Raw genomic sequence first — 14,110 nt, forward strand, 5'->3', positions numbered from 1 at the left:
ATGCGGGAGATAGGTCTGACAGTGGCCATTTAGTGCAGTGCTTGCAGCAACAGTCTACTACAGGGGCCGGCGATCCCGTGGGCCAGTCAGTTCAGACCCGGCTGTTATGCTGGGAGTTCGCATCCAAGGGTGCGTGCCCCAGGAAACCTTGTAAGTTCCGGCATGAGTGCCCGCTCTGCAGTGGGGCCCACGCACTTTCGGCCTGTAGCAGATCTACATTCAGACCAGGCAGTAAGGGCAGCGGGGGCGGGCAGCAGCCAACTGGAAAAGGGGCCCAGCCCCATCCGCCCGATGGCACTCCGCCATCGGGCACATGAGCAGGTGGCGATCTGCGGCCGGCCGAACTTATGTGGCCCTCTGGTCACCTGCTGGTGGGTAGGGGGCTCTTTTGGGTTGTTTTGTTGTTTATGCTGACTGCTGTTTGTCTTTTCAGATGCTGGGCTCGTGGTGAGTGACGGCGGTTCTCATCTGCGGGCACAGCACGGTTTTCAGTTTCTTATTTACCAGATGGTCTCCGGTGGGGCACCCAGCCTGGCCTCAGTGCGGGGTTACCGCTGGCCTGGGATCACGCCCCCTCTGTTTTGGCGGCTGACCTGTATCGGCCAGTTGGTGTTTTGAGTTGGGCAACCGGGCCTTTTAATGGGCTACGGCAGGGGGTTTCGGTTGGCTCTGGGCCACCCGGTGGGGCGCTAATGCCTAAGCAGAGGCTTGGCATTGGCGGTGGCTGGAGGAGGTTTGGCCACAGGGTTTTCCAGGGGAGCACCTATGGCCTAGCACCGTTGGTGCGGTGGTCTGCAGGAACCGTAGATGGGCTACACGGCTCAGTACGGTGATGCAGATCACAGGGAGCCTCACCTGGTTGGATCTTTCCATGGGGATTGATGCCAGCCCAGATGGTGATGGCTCGAGGCCTGGCCGCTCAGCTACAACCCGAATATGGCGGGCTTGTGCTGGGGGCAGGGTGGCTCGCCCTTTGGACAAGGCGGGGTCCAGGTGTTGACCCCAGGGCTTGTCTGGTTCAGGTTTCACCCCCTGCCAGTTATAGTGTTATGTGTTTAATAAAGCGGCCCGGTTTTAAACCCAATTCTCGTGTCTGCCTCTTCATTCCGACTGGGGGGGCAATGTCCGGCCCCTCCCAGCCAAGCCGGCTCGCCGGCGTTCAGGCTGGGGGCCGCCTTTGCCGCCCCGGAAGGAGGGAGGGGCAACATCACCCCACATACGGGGTTTGTTCAGGCGCGGAGCCGGGGCTATATATAAGCCCCGGCCCCCGCCCCTTCTCCACGCAGTTCTTTTGGGCTCTCTGCCCGCCCACCCATCCCTTTCGGTAGTACAGGCGTATGCCGGTCGCCCTATTGGGGGCCAGGTAGGAATTTTTTCATCTCCACACAATTGGCTATTGTGGGGGTGTTTTTTGCCTACCTTGTACTGCCGGTTAGTTTAGTTTGATTAATGGTCATGTTAAGGTCGCAGGCTGGAGGAGGTTTGGCCACAGGGTTTTCCAGGGGAGCACCTATGGCCTAGCACCGTTGGTGCGGTGGTCTGCAGGAACCGTAGATGGGCTACACGGCTCAGTACGGTGATGCAGATCACAGGGAGCCTCACCTGGTTGGATCTTTCCATGGGGATTGATGCCAGCCCAGATGGTGATGGCTCGAGGCCTGGCCGCTCAGCTACAACCCGAATATGGCGGGCTTGTGCTGGGGGCAGGGTGGCTCGCCCTTTGGACAAGGCGGGGTCCAGGTGTTGACCCCAGGGCTTGTCTGGTTCAGGTTTCACCCCCTGCCAGTTATAGTGTTATGTGTTTAATAAAGCGGCCCGGTTTTAAACCCAATTCTCGTGTCTGCCTCTTCATTCCTACTGGGGGGGCAAAAGATCTTTTCTTGAGGGGGCGGGCTGTGATTGAGTGGTGAAACAGAACCACAAATGTGGGGAATACTACTTACCATGGGGGGAGGAGCTGTAATGGATTACATAGGTGTTCCTGAAAACCTGCTGCTGGCAATAATTTAGATGTTCAGAATGAAATTTAGTTGTCTTTATCCCACCACCAGCCAGGGGAAAAAAGCATGCAGTTTACATCTTCATGGCCACGGTCACACTCACCATTAAATCCATCCCTAACCCGTTGCTATTATACCCTGCAGCTTTTTTACAATGAATTTCCTGACCAGACATCCCTCCATCCCTCAGTTTTAAGCAGCGTTGGTCCCATCGTTGGTTGATCAGAGGTCTCAACCAGACCCCCTTTTTTGAGAAGGCATTCCACACTTGCGCAAGCGCAGTGCCGTGGGATATCGTGCTTAGCTTTTTTTTTTTAAAGGTGCCAGAAAAGGTGGGCAATCGCCCCCCCCCCCCATTTAAACACCCGGAAAGGAAGGGGAAGCCCAGGAGTTCTCTTTGCTGTCTCGCCGCCTGGTGGGGAGACAGCAAAGGTGGGTCATCTTCCTCCTCCCCCATTTAAACACCCCGCCGTGGTGTTTAAATGGGGGGGGGAGAGCATGGCAACTCTCTTTGCTGCCTCTCCAACTGGCGGGGAGACAGCAAAAGTGGGTCATCTTCCTCCCCCCCATTTAAACACCCCGACGTAGTGTTTAAATGGGGGGGGGGGAGCACAGCAACTCTCTTTGCTGTCTCTACTCCTGACAGGGAGACTGCAAAGGTGGGTCATCTTCCTCCCCTGGCAGGGAGACAGCAAAGGTGGGTGATCCGCCCCATTTAGGAAAGGTCCCCTGTGCAAGCACCAGTTGTTTTTGACTCTGGGGTGATGCTGCTTTCACAAAGTTTTCACAGCAGACCTTTTACAGGGTGGTTTGCCATTGCCTTCCCAGGTCATTACACTTTCCCCCCCAGCAAGCTGGGTACATATTTTACCGACCTCGGAAGGTTGGAAGGCTGAGTCAACAATTGCTGGCGCAATTATATCATTTGGAGTGGGCTCTTGCAGGGAAGCGGATGTGCGCTTGCAACGAGTCGGCTATAGTGGAGCGTTCAAACATAGAAAGTACGCGCGGGAGTCGTCGGAAGCATTCTTATTCCGGATTTAATGTACTATCAAAAAAGTCCACGTCTCAGTCATGGCAGTTCGGGACACGAACGAGCCAACGACCATTGCCAGATGCTGATGTTTGGACAACCGCATAAAATCCGACATGCATCTGGCTTTCATCCATGCTCATCTCGTCAGTTTATGTGCATCTGACCTCGGCCCATATCTGCTATCACTTGGGTAGGCAAAAGTCTTTTGATTGTGCAGAACGTCCTGTGTCTGTGCATTCTTCTTCCCACCTCCAAAGGGCTCTCTGCAGCTTCAGATCGCTGACCAGCCATCCAAGGGTTTGCCAGACCATCATGAACCATTGTGGGCATAGCAAGTGGTCTCCTGAGACTTTAGTTCAGAATGTTCTCATTTCCAGAGTGTGCAGAACCCATTACTTCTGAAAATAAATGTTATTTTGCATAACTAATTCCTGGGGATGGGGTGTATTTGATCAGGTGATGAACGTGGGACTATACAAGGAGGGATCTAAAGTGAGGCAGAATCAAAGAGCTATTGAAAGCATTGACTCCTCACTGGCGTGAAGGGAGGACCATTGCAAGGATGAAAGCTGCACTGCTGATCATTCTGTTGGCATCCATCTGCCTGCTCCATGCTGCAGCTGACACTGACAGTGTTGCTGTATTTCCAGACCTTGATATCCAAAGGGTAAGCACCAGGTGGTCCCTAAATAAGGGTTTAAGAACCCTCAGAATGCCGGTGTGAGCATCCCAACAGGAGGCCTCAGCTTATCCAGCTCTTTTCTTGCCTGACTTCATGGGGACAGCCAGTTTGGTCTGTGGCAACCAAAACAAGGGTTCTTCTTGGGGCTTCTTAAGGATTGTTAGATTTCTGATGGTAAACACTTTCATGAGCCAGACCCCCAGCAGGTCAGACATAACAACCAGCTGGCAGAAATTTGTCTTTGTGGACAATCAGACAATGGGCTTAGAGGAGGAGTGAGAGTTATAAAGCAGGGCTAGAAACCCACCAATTCAAGAGATAGGGGTTAACATTGCAGAAATAGAAAAGAACAAGGAAAGGTAATGTTAGACTATCCACATTCTAGTCAGAGTTTAAATGGACTGTTTGCAACAGATGATGACGTAGCAAAGTAAGGTGAAAGTGCCATCAAGCTGAAGGGGTTGCCATTGTCTGTCTCTACATAGCAACTATAGACTTTGGTGATCTCCTATCCAAATACTAAACAGGAACAACCTCCTTAACTTCTGATGATGGCAACATCAGCTAGTCTGTGTCATCAAAATTAGGGCCATGGTGATAGGAACAATATAGAAGAAGAAGAGAAAAGACTGGATTTATACCTTACCCTTCACTAGCCAAAGGAGAGTGACTTACAATCTCCTTTCCCTTCCTGTCCCCACAACAGACACTCTAAGGTAGGTGAGGCTGAGAGAGCTCTCCCAGAACTGCTCTTGTGCAGAACAGCCTTGAGAGAACTTTTTTTTTAAAATGTAAAAAACCCCCAAACCCACAGGTTCTGATGTAAGATTAAACTGGAATAGCAATAACTCACCAGAAATTATTTAACTCTCACACTCAAAATGTGTATATCCTAATAAGTTTTATACAAACAAGAATTAAAGCACACAATTCATACAATGCCAGCATTTTCTTTTCCTTGAATGCAGAGACTTTAACAAAATCCAGGTTCTCATATCACTCTCAGGATATAATTAAAAAAATGTTCCTCTGGGCTAAACACCTCCAAAGTATTCTGCTGTAGAACCCTTGAAGATCCAATAATTGTTAAAGGAGTCCAAAGTATCCAGAAGAGATAATATGGAACTGCCCGCCTAGGACTTTGCCACGCTTGCGATCCTTCTTCAGCGATCTCTCTTTAAAGCTGCTTCACAGAGCCATGGTGCATAAATTTCCAAGTCTGAATTGACACAATAGATGCATAGTTTTTGAAACAAGGTTTTTGCCTCATCCTGTTTCCCTTTCCCTCCAGGCTCACTCTATTGCTGGTGCCTCCTCAGCCTAGCTCGGCCTCCCTGCTGGCTGCCATATTCCACTCTCTATACAGCTATACAGAATGCAGGATAATTTACTACTCATGCCATTAAATATCTTATATTGATCTTGAGCATTTCTTTCTAGCTTGCTGGGACAAGGTATCCCACAGCGTTTGTCCTTAAAAACAAGGAGCCAGCAAACATAATTCCCTATGATGATGTAATTGAGCCTTCTGGTGAAGGAGATATGGTTCTCAAGATGCGCTACCTTAAGTAAGTTCACAGGTATTATTATGATCATCAGTTTCCTTTGTAAAGTGCAATCTGTTCATAAAGTCTGAATGTGTGTTGGAAGGGCAAAGCAACTAGCACCGTTTTGCATCCTAGAGGGTTGCGTTCCACAATTAAATGAAGATGTAAGCATGTTGCAAGCAGAGCTGGACTAAATTTGCTACCCAAACTGCTCTCCTTTTACATTTTTTTAAATAAATATGTTTGATTTGTGAAGTTCCTGCTAGCATTTGGTCATATTTGATACCCATATGATGTCATCTTCTATTTATTCTTTCCTAAGAGTGAAAATGGTGTAGTGGTTAAGAGCAGTGGACTCTAATCAGGAGAACAAGGTTTGATTCCCCACTCCTCCATTTGAAGCCAGCTGGGTGACCTTGAGTCAGTCACAGCTCTCTCAGCTCCACCTACCTCACAGGGAGTCTTGTTGTGGGCAGAGGAAAGCAAGGTGATTGGTAAGCCACCCCTTTGGGTGGTGAATGGCAGGGTATAAACCTCCTCCTGTGTTTAACTGGTTTGAGCTGAGAATTGTATGTGACCCCCTCAGTGTAGTTGTGTGTGTGTTTTTTTTTTAGGGGGGACAATCTTGTAGCAGGTTATCCCTTGGTACAGCTCTGGCTTTGTTGATCTGTTTTCTTACTATGCCAGGTACGCATTCTAATTCCAAGAATGTCTGTTGTCGATCCTGCAGGTGAGAATTTCTGCTTGAGGGATTGGAACAGATACTGCTGTAGCACAGAGTTTTCTGTAGAACATGGATGGTTCAGTGTGTTCAGGATGATGACTGGAGGCCTAAAGGCAGGATGGTGACTCAAAACGTGTATGGTAAAAAGTGGCTACAAAATGAATGAATGAATGAATGAATGAATAAAATAACTTAATTTTCAGCTATTATAAGCCTTTCCTAGCAACAACATCATTAGGAAAAGAATATAGTTTAGGGATTTGAGGTCTGAGTGCTGTCAGCACTTTTTTATCCTTGTTCAGCCTGATGATTTACAGACCATGCATACTGTAAAATAATTTTTGTAAGCACACCATGAATATTTAGTCCTTCTTTCTGAAAAGAGGAAAGGAGGAGGGAACAGCTGAGCTCTCCCAACCCTAAGGTGGGAAAACTGTTATCTAGCTGGAGCAAAGCAGGAGACACAGCAACTAGGCAGAGTATACAGCAACAAAGATACAGCCTGCTAAATGTACAAGACCATCTAGCAGGAGAGTCTTCCAGATTTGTCTGTAGCAGCAGTTGCCACACACTAGGAGTATCGTTGTTATACTCTAGGAGTGAGGGAATGGGGTGGTGCCTGGCAAAGATCTGGGACAGCTCTGAGGCTTTGCCAGGCTCCTGGGACACAAAGGAGTGGGTCTTGTAAGACCATTCCTTCACACAATGATGTTTCTATGACCCATTTTTAAAAGCCTGGAAAAGCCCTCCAGCAGTGGGAGAGAGGGACAGTCACAGAAGGCTGAGGCAAGGGAAATGTGGGGGAAATTTCTATGGTGCTAGGCATTGCCATGTGGATGCCTCTGCATTTGCACTAGCAGAACCATCTCCATGTAAAATGGAAACAACCTATCTTTCCTTTTCTTCTCTCAGAGATGAAGTATGTAAGACGACTCAAGTTGACGTGCTGCACACAGACGAGCCTCGTATATTCCGGGTTCCTGGTAAGTATCAGTCACTCACGGACTGGAAAGAGGTAAGAGACTTTTTCAGGGAGATTAAGTCAGCTTGGCAGAGGAATTGCCACTTGTGGAGTGCATAAGCCCCCCCCCTTTTTTTTTTACCTCTGAGCAATAGGTTTGGCAAACTCTTGCACTGTTTCTTAACCCTCTTGGATCAGAGATGACCATGGGATATATAGCCGTCAAAACTGAACCATTTTACTTTCCCTTGTGCCAGTTTCAGTCCATCAGTTGCCTACAAATGGTAACGGAACCAAAAAAAGACAATAGCGACAAAAAACACAACCTTGAGGCAGAAAAGTCAATACACTCTAAGAATATATATGGAGTCCCAGTTTCTCATGCATTAGAACTATAAGCACTATCAATAAGAGATGATACCTGTGAGATTGTCGTCCAAGTCTGGGGAAATGGGGTAGTTCTGGAACTGGTGCTTTGAAAAAAGCATTTGACTGTTTCTTAGTTGTTCTCCATGAAAAGAGAAAACAAAGGTTTGGTCTTGGATCCTGTTTATATTGGTTTCTCTTGCCCTCCATTTATGGAGTTGGTCAGGAATGGGACTGCTTTCTGGGAAAACATGTAGCTTCTGGGATTGCCTCACATCTGTCAACTGTACCAAGAAATCCCAGTGCCATTTGCCTCCGTCCCTTGCGGTACAGTCACTTCCTTTATACCAGCTTCAGTGTTGCACAGGGCTTCCCTATCCAGAAAGATGCACAGAGCACTGGATTTCTTCAAGAAGTTGCCTGAATGTAATATGATCATTCTGCTGCAGATTCTAGAAGCCGTATGGAGAGATGTGAGCTTTTTGTATGTAATGTGTGTTTTCTATTTCAGCTAACTCTGAACTTGCACACATAGTGATTGTAGATTATAGAAGTTACCACATGGTACATGTTATAAAGGATAATAGTTATGTCCTGTATCTCTCAAGTAAGTGTCATTGATGAAACTGTGCATGTTGGTGGTGGATGGGAGAATAAAATATGTTGGGTGTAGATGAAATATTTTGGAAATTGTTCATTTTGATGGTTAAAAAAACATGCTCTTCATTGTTGTTCAGTCGCACAGTCGAGTCCGACTCTGCGACCCCATGGACAAAGTCACGCCAGGCCCTCCTGTCTTCCACCATCCTCCAGAGTCTGCTCAAATTCGTGTTAGTTACATCAGTAACGCTGTCCAGCCATCTCATCTTTTGCCGTCCCCTTCTTCTTTTGCCTTCTGTCTTTCCTAGCATCAGGATTTTCTCCAGGGAGTGCTCCCTTCTCATTTGGTGGCCAAAGTATTTGAGCTTCAGTTACAGCATCTGACCTTCCAGGGAACAGTTGGGTTGATTTCCCTTTGGACTGACTGATTTGATCTTTTTGCAGTCCAAGGGACTCTCAAGAGTCTTCTCCAGCATCACATCTCAAAAGCATCTATTCTTCTGCGCTTGGCCTTCCTTATGGTCCAGCTCTCCCAGCCATACATTACTGCTGGGAATACCATTGCTTTGACTATACGGACTTTTGTTGGCAGGGTGATGTCTCTACTTTTTATTATACTGCCCAGGTTCGCCATAGCTGTCCTCCCAAGGAGCAAACGTCTTTTAATTTCATGGCTACAGTCACCATCTGCAGTGATCTTGGATCCCAGAAATGCGAAGTCTGTCACGACTTCCATGTCTTCCCCTTCTATTTGCCAAGGTGTGATGGGGCTAGATGCCATGATCTCAGTTTTTTTTATGTTGAGTTTCAAGCCTATTTTTGTGCCCTCCTCTTTCACCCTCAACAAGAGGTTCTTTAGGTCCTCCTCACTTTCTGCCATTAGAGTAGTGTCATCTGCATATCTGAGGTTGTTGATGTTTTTCCCGGGAATCTTAATTCCAGTTTGTGCTTCATCCAGGCCAGCATTCCGCATGATGTACTCTGAATATAAATTAAATAAGCAGGGTGACAATATACGTCCTTGTCGAATTCCTTTTCCTATTCTAAACCAATCAGTTGTTCCATATCCCGTTCTGACAGTTGCTTCTTGACCCTTATACAGGTTTCTCAGGAGACATGTGAGGTGGTCTGGTACTCCCATCTCTTTAAGGACTTGCCACAGTTTGTTGTGATCTACACAATCAAAGGCTTTAGCATAGTCAGTGAAGCAGAAATAGACTTTTTTCTGATTCTCCATAATCCATCGAATGTTGGCAATTTGATCTCTAGTTTCTCTACCTCTCCAAAACCCAGCTTGAAATGCTCTTCATACAAAGAGATAATAAGTGGATACATAAATAGACCCCTATATACTCTAATGGCAAACACATACACACAAACTTTGTTTGCATCATCATAACTGTTTTGGCTCTATTCAGAATTACACTGGAGGTTTGTTTGAAGACAGATTCCCTTAGCTTTTTCCCTTAAGGGAAATCCAATGACAGTGTGCAGATGTGTATGAATATAGAGATTAAGGCAGTGGCCAGGTGTATTTCCAAGTATTTTACTTTCCCTTGCAAGTCTCAGATATTTTGTATGAGGAAGGATGCTATTTTTTTTGTGACAAACACGTGCCCACCATGAAAGATCGTATACCCTAGAGAACTAACTATAGTTCACAATCAAATGTGCATGAAAGGCCCCCTCCCTCATCTTGAAAAAGAAAAGGGAAAGGATATTTAAGAGGCAGATATTAAGACTGAGATGAGAACATTTAATTGAAGCATTCTGACTTTTTTTTTAAAAAAAAAAAGTGTGCAGGGCTTTTGTTGATGAATTTACATGTAGTTTGGTTCTATGATAAATTTATGTGACAAACATGCACCTACCATGAAAGATAGTATACCCTAGAAAACTAACTACAGTTCACAATCAAATGTGCATGGAACACTCCCCCCATCTTAAAAAAGAAAAGACAAAAGGATATATAAGAGGCAAATTCTGGAAATGTGATGTGAGCATTGAAATGAAGCAATAGTCTTTTTTTCTACAAATATGTCCAAGTAGTTTAGTTGTATCCCAGCTTACTGAGTGAACTTCATGGCTGAATATGAATGTGAACTTCTTGGTCCAAATCCAGCTAGAACACTAAGCTGCTTCTTACTGATGCATCATTCTCCAGTGGCCACCTGGAGAGAAAAAGCTGCAGACCAAGCTGGGAGGGGAAACTGTGTATCCCAGAGGCCCTCTCATTTCCACTTGCAGACTGTTTTGGATAGATTCAGATGGGCAGCTGTGTAATAGAAAGAAGTTAGAATTCAGTGGCACCTTTAAGACCAGCAAAGTTTTATTCAAGGTATGAGCATCCATGTGTATGCACACTCTCTCACACTAAAGCTCATACCTTGACTAAAACTTCGTTGGTCTTTAAGGTGCCACTGGATTCCAACTTTAGACTGCATCAGAATTATTGGAGGAGCAAAAAGGCTGTCCTTTACTATCTATTTGTTAACCGCTCCTAGCTTCTACTGCCAACAAATTGAGCAGGGAGGACTCAGCAAGGGGTCTTAAGCAGATGAACGGGTCAAAGCCAAAGTGCTTTGTTCTTCTATCCTCATCATTATTTTTAGCAAGATTCTTTCCTTGGGCCTTAAGGCAGAACACGAGAAACATCAGATGATGTGAAAACAAAATTCAGGAACCTTGCTGCTACTCTGGGATTCGATGTGAACCAAATAGTCTATGACCGCTTAGCAGGTAAGATGGTAAAAGGCTGACCTGGCAGTGACAGCTACTTGGGCCTCCATTGTTAAAGAAGGATCCAAGAGCACCCCTTGGCTTTTAACCTTGGGTGCCAGCGTGAGCTGTGCTCCATCAAAGGTCGGTAAATGGACCTCTGGTCCTGAATCACGGCAACTCAGATACAGGACCTCTATCTTCATCGGATTTAATTTCAGTCCACTCAGCCTGAGCCACCCTGCCACAGCTTGCAATGCTGCGGACAGATCTTCTAGGGTGGAGTCAGACTGGCTGCCCATCAGCAGATAGAGCTGGGTGTCATCCGCATACTGGTGACAACCCATCCCATACCTCTGGGCAATCTGGGCAAGGGGGCGCATGTAGATGTTGAATAACATCAGAGAAAGAACCACTCCCTGTGGCACACCACAAATAAGTGGGTGTCGTCGGGATAGTTTGTCTCCTAGCACCACCCTCTGTCCCCGACCCTGGAGAAAGGAGAGCCACTTCAAGGCCAACCCCTGGATCCCAGTGTCGGTGAGGCAACAGGTCAGTAGCTGATGGTCGACCATGTTGAACGCCGCCAACAAGTCTAACAACATCAGCACTGCCGAGCCACCTCTGTCCAGATGCTAAAGGCAAACAGGCGCATCCGCTAGTCTAAATGCACTAGCTTTGCAGATAACTGTTGCCCCAAATACTACCTGTTTGTGCCACTTGGTTAGCAATATACCTGATTCATTGTTACATCATTTGCTATAAATGTGAATGGTTACCTAAAATCAAGGTAATGCAGGTGGCTGAGCATAAGGGAAAGAGCTTTCATCCTAGTTTTGCCCTTTGTCTAGATTAGACCTAATTTGAGGCACTTTTTGATTATGGATGGGTCATGCTGACTGAAGCCCTTTGTATTTTGAAACCCTGTTGCACTCAGCCTTGCTGGGTTACATTTGGATCTTGAAACAGTATTCCTAAACATGATTAGTTTAGCCTTTTTTATCCTCACTGTGTTCAGTGGTATATTATTACAGTTTTATAATAAATCATGATATTTATATTTTGTAGTGTTCTTGGGCTTTGGGGCTTCAATCTGAATCCAGTACTTTAGCCCTTGCTGGCTATAGCCACAAGACTAATTGTTTTATGGAACTCACCTTATGAGTAGGATTGTCAGTCTCCCAGTCCCAGTAGGGTTTCCCCCACTTTTGGGGACTTTGGCCTGCAGTCGGCCAGCTACCCAGCAAGGGAAATCCCACCCCCAAGCAGTGATGTCGCATGGTGATGCTCTGGAATTTGGGCAAACCCTATGGTTTTGAAGCCAAATACCCAGAGAATTTTGCCCCAAAATCAGGCTGTTGCCTCCAACATTGGTGATGCAGTGATGACACTTCTAGGTGACATCATCATATTGGGGACATTTTGAGAGACATCCTATGCATTCTCAGAATGCCTTCCCAACTCCCCCTATGACAATGATGAGGGGAGCTGGCAACCCTACTTGTGAATGCTCTATCTTACAGGGTTGACTGTCTTGTTCTGAGACCTGGGAGGTCTAGAGGCTTAGTCCATTGGTCTCTGGCAGATTAGGCAGAACAGGGAAAGAAAGAAAGAAAGAAAGAAAGAAAGAAAGAAAGAAAGAAAGAAAGAAAGAAAGAAAGAAAGAAAGAAAGAAAGAAAGAAAGAAAGAAAGAAAGAAAGAAAGAAAGAAAGAGGTAGATGCTCACATCTCAGGGTATCACTTCCCTCCAGCAAAAGTCTCTTTCACAATCGCCTTTGGAGGAATGTTCAAGGAATACATAACCAGCATTAGTAGCATCATGGTCCTCCAGATGACCCTCACTGCCATCTGCCACATTTAAATTTCCTGCATTGAATGAATTCATTTCCCTCTGCCAAATGAATGAAAAGACCCAAATTGTATTTCTCTGCTGAGTCCTTGTGTATGTTTGGGAAATACACCACAACATCAGAATGAGTTCTTTCTTTCATGAGTTCTTTCTTTCAAGAGTTCTTTCTTTCATGTGTGCAGAAGGTGGGGAGGACTCTTCACATCTCCAGGTTTCATCAGATCTACAACCAAAAGGGAATTTAGAATCTCAACTCTGCCACAACTCCTAAGGAATTCTTGAAGGAAGCCAAAAGTGTATCAAGAAGCCTAGCAAAGCCTCAATGTCTTTGATATTACTGTATAGTTGCTGAATGTATTAATTTTTCTCCTGAAGAATAAGAATGTGTTAACTGACATCATCTGTCTCCACCATCAATATTATGCTGCCCCATAGAATTAAACAGGAGACAACAAAGAGCCATTTCAAGTGAAGGCCTCACTCCTCTCTGCACGGAGTCAGGACATTAGATCAGAATTACTACACTGTTGTCATCATCATCATCAAACCAACCTTTAATAGCATAGTAATACAATAAAACAGGGATAAACAGTCCAAGAACTAAATACCTAAAAATGTAAAAAGGGGAGGGACAGTGGCTCAGTGATAGAGCATCTGCTTGGTAAGCAGAAGGTCCCAGGTTCAATCCCCAGCATCTCCAAAAAAGGTCCAGGCAAATAGGTGTGAAAAACCTCAGCTTGAGACCCTGGAGAGCTGCTGCCAGTCTGAGTAGACAATACTGACTTTGATGGACCCACGGTCTGATTCAGTATAAGGCAGCTTCATATGTTCATATTTCAACTCATTAGTGGGGAGGGACGGTGACTCAGTGGTAGAGCATCTGCTTGGTAAGCAGAAGGTCCCAGGTTCAATCCCCGGCATCTCCAAAAAAGGGTCCAGGCAAAAAGGTGTGAAAAACCTCAGCTTGGGACCCTGGAGAGCCACTGCCAGTCTGAGTAGACAGTACTGACTTTGATGGACCAAGGGTCTGATTCAGTAGAAGGCAGCTTCATATGTTCACCACCAACAACCAGAACCCACTGAAGTTAAAAAGGCAGAGCAGGTAGGCAGAATAGATCTATATTTTATATTCTCTAGTTCTTAACTTCCATACACATGACAGGAACTCAGTCACAGACGCAGTGCTTTTGTGAGACTTGTCAGATAACAAAAAGGCTAAATTATTATTGGTCAAAGTGTTTGAAGAGGGGAGAAGAGGACTAATCCAGTAGTGGTGCAGAGAAGAGTATTCAGAGCAGCGAAGGAGAATATGTTGCACAGAATCAGGTTCCTTAAAGCCTCCCAAAGCAGGGCATGAAGACACCAGCCCACCATCATCAAACAAGCTTAGCAACCGCTGAAGTCAACCATAGAGATTGACATTTTAAATCCTGGATACTATTAAGCAAGCATTTCACAGTTCTTGCAATTAAAGTTAGTAATGAGCATTCCAATAGCATCGGTGGTAGAGTCTGTAACAGATTGCCACTCCCCCTCCTTCAACACAGAGTCCTCAGACTCAAGCAGATTTTTTAGTGATGTAGCCGAATGTCTAGGAGTGCTATGTCACTCACTCCAACAAGTGTG

General features: G+C 45.8%; 1 protein-coding gene and 1 long non-coding RNA gene across 2 annotated transcripts in view; both read left to right on the plus strand.

Annotated features, from left to right (window-relative positions):
• LOC132580508 (uncharacterized) overlaps window positions 1-14,110 on the plus strand; it is a 205,055-nt gene that overhangs the window by 6,580 nt on the left and 184,365 nt on the right. The window lies entirely within an intron of this gene.
• LOC132580507 (epididymal secretory protein 4-like) overlaps window positions 3,461-14,110 on the plus strand; it is a 112,712-nt gene continuing 102,062 nt past the window's right edge. The window contains exons 1-2 of the mRNA XM_060251348.1: window positions 3,461-3,703; window positions 5,159-5,286. Coding sequence (XP_060107331.1) covers window positions 3,599-3,703; window positions 5,159-5,286 — 233 coding nt within the window. The 5' untranslated portion in view covers window positions 3,461-3,598. The remainder of the gene's footprint in view (window positions 3,704-5,158; window positions 5,287-14,110) is intronic.

The sequence above is a fragment of the Heteronotia binoei genome, chromosome 12 (assembly GCF_032191835.1).
Source record: "Heteronotia binoei isolate CCM8104 ecotype False Entrance Well chromosome 12, APGP_CSIRO_Hbin_v1, whole genome shotgun sequence".
Taxonomy (NCBI): domain Eukaryota; kingdom Metazoa; phylum Chordata; class Lepidosauria; order Squamata; family Gekkonidae; genus Heteronotia; species Heteronotia binoei.